This window comes from Kryptolebias marmoratus, linkage group LG24 (genome assembly GCF_001649575.2).
Source record: "Kryptolebias marmoratus isolate JLee-2015 linkage group LG24, ASM164957v2, whole genome shotgun sequence".
In the NCBI taxonomy this organism is placed as follows: domain Eukaryota; kingdom Metazoa; phylum Chordata; class Actinopteri; order Cyprinodontiformes; family Rivulidae; genus Kryptolebias; species Kryptolebias marmoratus.
In genome coordinates, this window is record NC_051453.1 from 5,740,384 (window position 1) to 5,750,979 (window position 10,596).

At 42.1% G+C, this 10,596-nt stretch overlaps 1 protein-coding gene across 5 annotated transcripts in view; it reads left to right on the forward strand.

Moving 5' to 3' along the window:
- dennd1b (DENN/MADD domain containing 1B) overlaps positions 1 to 10,352 on the forward strand; it is a 103,341-nt gene extending 92,989 nt beyond the window's left edge. For 4 of the 5 annotated variants that reach the window (XM_017413500.3, XM_017413502.3, XM_017413503.3 and 1 more), the window contains 3 exons: positions 4,552 to 4,637; positions 4,930 to 5,152; positions 6,227 to 10,352. In XM_017413500.3, the coding sequence (XP_017268989.1) occupies positions 4,552 to 4,637; positions 4,930 to 5,152; positions 6,227 to 7,072 (1,155 nt within the window). In that variant the 3' untranslated portion in view covers positions 7,073 to 10,352. The remainder of the gene's footprint in view (positions 1 to 4,551; positions 4,638 to 4,929; positions 5,153 to 6,226) is intronic. The other variant, XM_017413501.3, reaches the window with a different exon arrangement.
- The last annotated feature ends 244 nt before the right edge of the window (positions 10,353 to 10,596 follow it).

A 10,596-nucleotide genomic window follows, 5' to 3' on the forward strand; every position in this document is an offset into this window, starting at 1 on the left:
CAACCATATGTAGGAAAGAAAATGCCGTCTGCATTTCCATCATTTCTCTTTTTCTTTTTTAAAGCAAACTCGTGTCTGTCCTTGATCCTGGTGAAGCTCCTTTAATTAATCACAGGGAAATAATCTGAGATATGAAATTCATCTTCTGTTTGATCAGCCAACTTGTGCACCAAAGTCACATGCATTCACGTTTCAGCAGTGTCCGGCAATGTGGGCTATTTGTAGTGTTTGGTGAGTGTGTTGATTAAGAATGTAGGAGTAATCCGTTTGACGAGAACAAGACCGAAGCGAATCACTGAGTTCTTCCTGTACGATGCAACAAACAAGTTCTGGAAGCTTTTGTGCGCCAGCTTATGTTTAGGATTTAGCTTATTCTCTGTGTTTGGGTGCGTATTTGATGTGCCGTTGTGCTGCAAATGCAAAGTAAGTCTGCAGCCCGGCCTTTTATTACAAAGAAATATTGAGCGTGCGGACTCTGTGTGCACAAACAGGCATGCATTTTGCAATTTGCCTCAGGTTGGAAGCAACAGAATGACAGCTGTTAAGAGCACAGAGGAGAGCAGAGGTTGGGACAGTGTTATGGACAATGACAGCCAGCAGGCTTGCGGCCGGGCTCAGCCCCAGGCTCCGGACTCTTCACCTGGTGAGGTAGGAGGGGACGCCAGCCTGGAGAGCAGCTCGGGGTTGAGGAGAACCAGGGGGTGAACACAGATGTAAAACGGGGGAGGAAAAAAAAAAAATCTTGAGTGTTTAAAGGTTGCTGTATGTTTGTGAATGTTTCAGTGAGTTCTTCCTTCAGTTAACTCACTTATTCATGACCAGTGGTCACATATGTACACTCATGTTTTTGATGTTTTGTTCAAAATCTTCTAATAACATGGTTTTAATAAAAAAAAAGGATTTGTCATGAAGATGATTTGCTCCTAATGCAATGCAGAAAGAGTTATTTGCATTCAGCGTGTGTGTTAAAAAGCTTTTAACTCTGACAGTATGCGGAGAGTCACAATAAATTGTCAAATTGGAGATTATAAAACATGTTTGATTATTTATGCTGGTAATGGTTAATTTTTTTATTTTTGAATAAATGGTAAAGTGACAGTCAGGATGCTTTACAGGTTGCCTTAAACCAAGCAATTCTGTCCATAGCTGACGTGTTTTCATGGGTATTTGTATGGATTTGTTGTCCTCCACTTGCTCAGTTTCTCCTCTCCTCAGGGACAGACAGCCTTCCTCTCTGAAACTAAAGTGCCACCTCCTGGTGGATTTGCAGTACTGCACCGTCTCAGAAAAACCACCTGGTCATTTCGCTGTAAGAGTTTGACAGAACGAGCAGAACGGACACTCTCCTTCCCTTACATTTCCATAATTTTGAAGCAAACCTTTCAGGAACAGCCAGCTGGACAGAGGAGCAGTGAATCTCTCCCAAAACACTTTTTTTTTTCTTCTCCTTTCCCTTTTAAACAGGCAAACATAAACTTGGCTGTTTATATGTAAAGGCTTCGCTTCTCCCCAAGGTTTGTTTGCATTTAACCAGCATCTCTTTACACACACTGCCAAGCTGTGAGATCAGAAATACCATCTAAAATGTAGGACCGGCTCTTAAAGTCCACCAGTGTTTGGCCCTGATGCAGAGACACGTCGTCGTTCCGCATAACTGGTCATGCAGGGAAGGAAGACAAGAGCAGGGAAAGTTTGTTTCTCTTAATGCAGCTACTGTAGTGGACGATAATGACTGATTTCCCCTCATAACCACACGAATCAAATCAAATCAGGTGTATAAATCTGAGGATTAGGAAGCATGGGTCTGGAATATTTAACCAGCTGCATAATATAATTAACATGTAAATTATAAAGTTCACCTTCTCCACTTTGCATAAAAAAACCCAAATGTCAAATCTTTTCCATATACATATTAAAAAATACCGGATGGAGTTACTGAAATAACTGTAGCATCTTTTTCTGACTCCTTCGCTGTCTGCGCTCTCACTCTGCGCGGTCTCACTCGTGGCGACGTGGCGGGGAGGAAGGAGCCGTGGAGCCAAACAGACAGACAGAAACGGTGACATCTGTCAGTGGCAGCAGAGTGACGGAGGGAGAAAACGAGAGACAGGAGAGGCATGGAGCGAGAATCGCTTTTTCATTTTCACCTTTCAGCTTCCCATTAGCCGACAGGGAGAAACTAATGAAGGAGCAGTATGATAATCTGTTGTTCTCCCATTTTGTGCCCTCCACTGTCCTGTCAGGCCTGGGGAGATGTGGGATGGTGACAGAGCTGTCACAGAGTCAGCAGGGGAGAATCTCTCATTGTGAACGTCTCTATATTTTTGTTGTTGTTGACTTATTGTAGTTGTTTGTCTTTACTTCTTCAGAGAACCATTATAGTCAGGATAAATGATGATATAAATGTGAGAAGCACAACATATTCACTGAAAATGTATGTGTGGTGCGTTTTATTAACTACATTAATGCAATGCATTGAGCTTTTTTTCTTCTGTTTTTTTTAGATAACTGATAACCGCTGTTTCAAGTTTGGTGCTTTCATTTTAAAATGCTTTATAGTTGTAATCAGTTTGATCCTAAATGTTGCTCTGTAGGGTCACAGTGAGGAGAGAGAATGACAAATTGATAAAGCTGTGAAGTGAGGTGCCATCCATTTACTGCTCCCTGTGGAACTTCCTGTCAGATAGACGACACCAAAGCTGTAACCGAGATCAGAGAGCCGGGCTTCATGACCTGCGTCCGGTTGTGTTTGGGTTCACCTTGATTTAATAAACACCTAGACTCGACGAGGGGCCCCCGCCGCCTCAAACGTAGCCTCGTCGCTCAAACGAAGAGCCTGAGTGACTGTTTGCAGCGTAATTACTAAACACATGTGCTTGTGGTGTTTGTGTCCAGAGCAGACCCTCCCCAAGTGTCTCACAGGTGCATCTCCGCTCTGCCGGCCTGCGTCGGCCCCAGATTTACTGCCTTGACACAGGAATCCATTAAAGGCTGTTTAGGGATCCCAGGCCCGAGCCCCTCTGAAATCTCTTTCATTATAGCTCCAAGCTACCATGGAAGGGGAGCAGATCGGCCAATCAGCAGCGGCGCCACATGTGTTCATGTTTAGCCCAATGGCTGAGAGGCTTAAGTGGCTACTGCACACATCTCCTTCGCTGACTTTTATGGAAAAAGTGGCACTTTAACTCTTTGTGGTTTTTTTGTATGTGACAGAGTGTGCTTGCATGTGTGTGTGTGTGTGTGTGTGTCTTCCGTGGTCAAACACAGGCCCTAAATGAGGCCAGCCCAGCCACACGTTACTTTCCGCCTGTCTGACTGGCACTGTGTCGACTAATCAAGACCAGCTTGGTTCATGGTTTCAGTCGTCACCCCCTGCAACTCACACACACACACACACACACACACACACGCACATTTCTGTAAAGGCTTTAAGGAGTCTTTCCTCACCTCGCTACATTTCTTCCACTTTTCATTCACTTTCTTCCTCTCTGCTCCTCGGTTTACTTTTTGCTGTTTTTTTTTTTTTTTATCACATCCAAAACCAGAACTTAACAACACAACTTTCTTGATTTCTTTAACTTAAGCCTCGCACTTTGCTCACTCTTAGTTTTTTTTTTCTTAGTGATGAGGTTTGGTTTTTCCATCTCAGAGCTTCCAGCGTAACGTTGCATAAAAAATTAAAGAGCCGGAGCTGAACAAGCATAAAAAATGGGAGAAAACGTTGCTAAATTCATTCTTAATAGCGCCATTATGATAAAGGTACCTTATGAGTGCTTTTTCTTTTAATGAAAGAAACTGCAGGACAGTTAGAGGAAAAGGAAATAGACACAAGGAGTGAGCAGGGAAAAAAAAACAAAGAGTGTAAATTAGAAAATGAGAGATAGTGTTAACATCAGTGAACATGAACACAGTGCGAGGAACATGTGCGTTGTAGTGGAAGGTATGTTAATAAGTGGCCTGGGGCAGATTTGGGCTCCCATGGGGAGAGTCCTGCCCTGCTCTGTAAAGCTTCTGTCTCTTCCTTAACCCGCCCATTAAACACGGTACACAGGTGGCTTATTAAAACCCACTGTGTCAGACAACTGCGCCGCGCACTGATCATTCAGCCCTCTGCAGTGACAAATACAATCACATGCGCTGGTGCCATAATGCAAATGATCGATGTAGTCACCCACATCGTATCGCTCAAGTGCCTTTTAGTTTACATGGAATGCTGAGTTTGGCAAATTACTGCAGGGGATCTTAAAGATTTTTTATCCCTAAAGACCCAAATTTGACAAATTTCATCTCAACCCTCAGGGTCTCGACTCATTAAAACAAGCTTTAGTTAGCCCACCTGACACAGACCTTCATTTTTTTTTCTTTTTCTGGTGAATCATAGTTATATGAGAAGCTGCTTCTCTGCAGAACCCTGACTCTCCCCGGACTCGATGGTTGTCAGGAGTTTTATATGATCACACTGAAACTAAACTCCCCCGGGTCCACTTTTTGTTGTTATCATGTTATTCTGTGTCTAACTGCATCCTCTTGTTTTGTTCGTCTCATTAACAGCAGAACTTCAACAAGTCTCCCATGAGCGTCGGCCCTCGAGATCTTGGTTACCGGCTCGACGATGATGATGATGACACTGTGAGCAAGTGAGTAGCTGAAAGCACTTTCATTTATTTTTTTTAAATATAATCAAATGTGCCAAGATGGGGGAACTTTGGTGTATTGATCCAAAAGTTGTTCTCATGTGGAGAAGTGCTTGGCCAAACAAAATCTTTGTTTGCTTATGATGATACTGCCCCCAAGTGGACTCATTTATTAACCGCACAAGTTGAGCTTTTCACATTACATATGTTTCAGCTCTTTAAATAATCTTCATGTGTAAGCACAGACACCTAAAGAGTTAATTAAACACTGCTGATCCCTCCCCATTAAAAACAGGATCTCCTCTGAGGACAGCGGGGATGTTCCTTCCTACACCGAGGACAGCGACGATTCGGACACTTTAGCGCTGGAAATGGACTCGTCCCACTCGGGCCAGATGAACCTGCTGGAGGAAATCCTGGATTCTCTGACCACCACAACAATGGAGGAAGGGAAACTCAGCACTGCCAAGAGCCTGGACTTCTTCAGGTCCATGGATGAGTTGGACTACAAAGCTCCGGTATGAAAGAAATTCAAAAAAAGTTAAAAAATAAAAACAACTGGACTTCTATTCTGTAGCTGAAGACGTTTCGCTTCTCATCCGAGGAGCTTTTCTCAATTGAGAAAGCTCCTCAAGGTCATTCCCAACGAGCTATTAGCTGAAAAGTCATCGTGCAGAAGATGATGTATTTCTCAGGTATCTTCATTTTCCTAAAGACCGAACCTTCAGGTACTGTTCATCTGCTGTAGATTGTTTTTAAGCCTGAGACTTCTTCTGACCTGAACTTTATGAGTGAAACTGGAACTTTATATGAGTGAAAAAGCAGACAAAGTTTGAAGAGAAACTTCCAGAACTATTGATCAAGATTACAAAACCGTCTGGCTCCTTGGGAGCGAAATATGAAGACAGAACCATAGTTCTAAAAGGGAAAAAAACTTTTAGATTTATAAAATAGATTAGTTGTTGGATTTATTCTCACTCCCAAGATGTGAGAAATTAGGAAAATATTAGCTGTAAACAACTAATAGATTTATAATAGTTTTAATAAACAAGTTGCATTTAAAAGGATTAAAATAGTAATCTGAATAATATGTTCAAAGAGAAAATAGGGGTTTCTAAAACCAAAATGATTTAGGTTTAACTCTAAATTAGTGATTTCATAAAGAAAGAGACCCCTCCTGTAATGGTGGCTGTCCGGTGAATTTGCCACAGAACCTTTTTCTGTTTATGTAGAACCGATGACCAGTCCTGGTCCTGGAGGGCCACCATCCTGCATGTTTGAGTCATTTCCCTGCTTTAAAAATAAATGAGTGATTAACAGGCTTCTGTAGATCTTGAAGACCTGCTGAAGAGCAGAGAAACAACTAAAACATGCAGGACAGTCCAGGACCAGGACTGGGGACCCCTAATGTCGAAGGTGGAGCAAAAGCTGATTTTCTTGAAGTACCACCTTTTTGTAATGACAGTAAATGTGTGTTAACCTCAGTTCATTTGTTTCAGACTTAGGTAATGGCATGAAAGACAGTATAAGCATTTAAAATGAAAAGTAGGTTTCTTTTTAATAAAACTGTGTTCTTATTTCACCTTTACAAGGCAAAGCCCCCCTCGTGTGGTGAGTCCAGACCTGCCGAGGAGAGCAGCTGTGGTGCAGGAGGGGAGCACGGCAGGTGGAACATGGGCCAGGATGACAGCGCCGTCCATGGGAAACACCTCCCCCCCTCCCCACGGAGACAACCCACCAAGAGCAGCATGAAAGTGTCAAAAAAACCTCCAGCTTCTCCTGCGGCGCCCCTCAGCACAGCTGCACCCCCTGCCCAGAATACTGACATCTCCAAGTCCAGCCTGGACCCCCACCTCCATCCTGCAGAACAACAGCCAGGAAATAACCACTTCTCTGACTCCCCCTCGCTGTCCCGTAGAGCCCCGCCCACCTCCCCGTTCCCCACTCGCTCGCACACCTACAGCTCCCCAGCTCCTGCGTCACACCCGGACTCTTCCCCGGTGCCAATGGGTCACCCGCGGACCGTCTCAGACCCTCAGAGCAGCTCGGAGCCTTTAGAAGCCCAGAACCAGACCCCGTTCACCGCCATCCAGAGGAGGAGGGTGATGTCCAAAGATATGGTGAGGACCTTCCAGGAGAAGTCCCACCAGAAGCAGGGCGGCAGGGGTCAACCAGAGGGGCAGGCCAGCCCGACGAACAGCAGCCAGGCAGCCATTCAGGTCCCGTGGGAGAAGGAGGTGTCCAAGGAGGAGCTCCTGGGGCTCGGCCTCTGCCCGGGTCAGGGGAAAGGCTCGGGGCCCGCCGCGGGGCAGGATATAGGCCTCCTCGAGGAGATTGAGTCCATGTGTTGCTTCAACAGCAGCCTGCCGCTCTCACAGGTCCACTGCACCAACAACAGTCTCCACCAGGTCCAGGGAAAAGCCACGGACAAGTCCTAGGAAAGATTTCTGTAAAAGCAGCTGTCTGTCAGAGCGTGATCCGTTCTGTTACCTGAAGACTCTGTTCAAAGGGAAAAATTCTGAAGGAATCTGAGAAAGGCAAAAAATAAATAAAACTTCACAGAACAAAGAGCAGGAAGATGCACTGCAGAATTCCCTGTCGTCCATACTCGTTTCTAAAATTTAAAAAGTTTTTTTACTAAAAGATCTTACTGATATTACTCTAAAACTGAGATAAATTAAACTTCCTATCAGAAAGTTAATAAGAAAAATCTCACTACAGCGAAGTTTTTTATTTTTAACACAAGAAACTCCTCTGAAGTGTCAAAATGAGGCGTTTCATATTATTTAACTAGTTTACAAAGCCACAATTCTACAAATGAAATTACAAGTTAAACAGAATTAAAAAGATGGAGACTTTTGCAGTGCTTTCAGTTCACTTAGGTTCTTTTTATTTGTACATTTTTTATACATTAAGAATTAAGAGACGATCCAGTTTAAAAAGGGAGAAAACTTGAACGCAGCACGTGTTCTGAAGGTTTGCACTTATTGATTCGTTTAAAAATACTCAGTTCTTACTACCTGGTTGTAAGCTGTTGAGAAGAAAACCAGCAGGAGAGCAGAAGTCCACGCAGGCCTTTAAACTCATCAGTGCTCTGTTTGATTATTGATTTAAATCACAAAGCCTTAAACGGACTGTGATTTGTTCTGATGTCTTAATCTGTAGATAATACTGCGGGTTCTCTGGATTCAGGTTTGGATCTTAAACACGGCAAATAAAGAAAATTCTTCTTGCATCGATAGAGTAATTAACTTGATGAGCTTTACTGTATTAATTTTACATTATAAGAAGTGCATGAAGAGACCTCAGTCTGTATTTTCCTCTTTTTAGGTTTCTCAGGAAACTTTTGTCACTTTGATAAGAAGTAAATATAGTAAACAGTTAAAACAAATGACCAGTAAAAGGCAGTTTATACTTTATCACTTTTTTTTATTATTTTTATCACCCGTCTTGGTTTCTGGTGGTTCTCTGCCTTTCGCTCCTTTCAGCACTTCTGACTCTGGATTCGACCTTTCAAATTAAGAGTAGTTGTTTGAAAGTGTAAGAGCTGAAGAAGGTGAACTTTGAAGGATAATGATCAACACATCCCATAAAAAGGACCGAAACAAGCTCTGTTTGCTTCGACTGAAGAGGGAAACTTTAAAATGGGTCATGAATAACAGGAATAAATGTGTTTGGTGTTTTTGTAGACTTTTCAAGGTTGACAAAGTTTGTTAGATCATTGTTAGCTTTGTTCTTTTTGTGGGATTTGTTGACAGACATCACAGTCATGACAGTTTTTGTCTCTTTTTCTCTCAGTCTGACTAGAAGGGCCCCGCTCTGTAACGTGACGCAGCGGTGGATGATTGTACTGTAATGAAGCAATATACTGCAGCTCTCCGAGTCACTATGTTGGATGTGAAGTGCACAGGGTTTAAAGTATTTTTATAAGAGACTCTCCTGTGGAGAGAAGTCCAGGAGTCGTGGCTTCACGTCCTTCTCTGCGTCACCACAAACCCAGAGAGAAGAGAGGGGGGAAAACGCCGTTTTACACACTTGGATTGGTACATTTATGGTTTGTTGTTCTTCTGATTTACGCCAGACGCCAGCCAGTGTGGCACTTTAACAGCAGCTATTTCTCCACTTTTCGAGCGCTGCTTTGCATTAACGATCCTCTCATAAAATGTTTGGCGCTCTTCTAAAAGCTCAAGAGTCAGTCCTGGAAATTCCCCCCCACCCCTAAAAAAAAAAAAAGAATAAAACTTTAATCTGGCCTTGTTCACTGTAAACACTTTAACAAACTTGTATACTATGCAAATCTTTAAAAATCCTTAAGAGGACAGTTTGTTTAAATGTTAAATCTAAAATTCCTCTACGGTAAAAATGAAATCAGATTTATTTTTTCCTCGTGTCCCAAAGAAAGATGAAAACTCCTAAATGAACCGCGGTGATGGAGTGATGGCGTGCCTTACGCAGGAAGAGGACAGAGATATAGTTGTAGAGCTCAACAAGTTGGCTTTTAGATCACAAAAACATAAAAAAAAAACCAACCTGAAATAAACGTGGGTACTTTGATTGTGCAGCGATTTTATTTCTCACTTTAAGTGTTTTTTTTTCTTGTATTTAAAAAAGAGATCCGTGTCTTTCTCTCAATCTTTTATTTCTTATGTAAATTAGATACTTGATTGTACTTAGGTTAATTATTTGTATAATTTGTGCTTTTTTTGTTGTTGTTGTTTTTCAAAAGTTTAACCAACTTCCTCAGAGTTAACTGTCTTCACAAAAATCCTCAGAGGAGTTTCTCTCTAGTTGATTTCATAATGATGAGAAATTATTTTCAATCGAATAGATGTGTATTTTTTCTGGCTTGAGTATATTTTACATGGATAATATATGATCGGTGTTGTATATTGTAAAGAGATGACACCTAAGCTTTGAATGTTTGAGATTTTATTTTTGAAAAAAACAAAAGAGGAGAACATTGAGAAAGTGTCCCATGTAGCCATCCATCCGTGTGCAGAAGGATTCGACAGTTTGGACCCAGTGAAAGCAGAGACTGCCCCTTGGATCTGCATGTTGGTACTGTACGCTCCGTCTTTGTTCTTACAGATGTGCTCGTGTTAGTTCAGTATATAACACGTCTCTGAAACAGCGGAAATGAACGGTGTCCTGTGTGAGTCACCTGCTGCACGTTTCAGGTGGAGAAACGAGTATTTCTGCTGTTTTTGTTCTACTGTAAATCTAACCGTGGAGTACTGTGGGAAAACACGCATAAACAGCTGCTGCTTAGGGATGTTTAAACAGCCCCGTTTATTTTGGATAGCAAAAAATAAGTCACAAAGAATTTTTAATTTAAGGTTTAGGACACCTGTGTGAGCGTTAAGAACATAAAATGATCAGTAATTATCCTCCATTTGGTATGACAAATGATGTCACAGCTTTCACTGACGTAGGAAGTAAAGAATATTACCAGCATTCCCTCAAACGTTACTAAACGACAGCCTGAGTGTAATAAGCGGTACGCTGAGTGTTACTTTCTTCTTCGGTCTCTCATTCAGGTGTTGTAATGATGATTAACTCTTTGGTAACGCCATTTACTGATTTTTCTGATTGTGTGCACACTTGCATGTTCTCATTGCAGCTGAGGTCAATCTGATGTGCTATTGATGAGTAACTTGGTACAACTGCACACAATGTATGCACTGTGAACTGAAAATAAACGATACTGTTTCATGCTCAGCCGTGTCTGGACTCCATTCTGACCAGAACATTTGGATCCAGATAACGTCAAGTTTCAGAGATTACTTTGATCATTCTCATTGCTTATTTAGATTAAAATGAAGCAACGTTCAGCTGAATTTTAGACCAATTTAGATGGTTTTACTCCAAAAAAGTGGCAGTAATACACATTACATACCTGGTGCGAGTCGGACCTGAAACCAGTTCTGTATGTGGTGCCAACAGGGACAAGGCTGTTTTATGA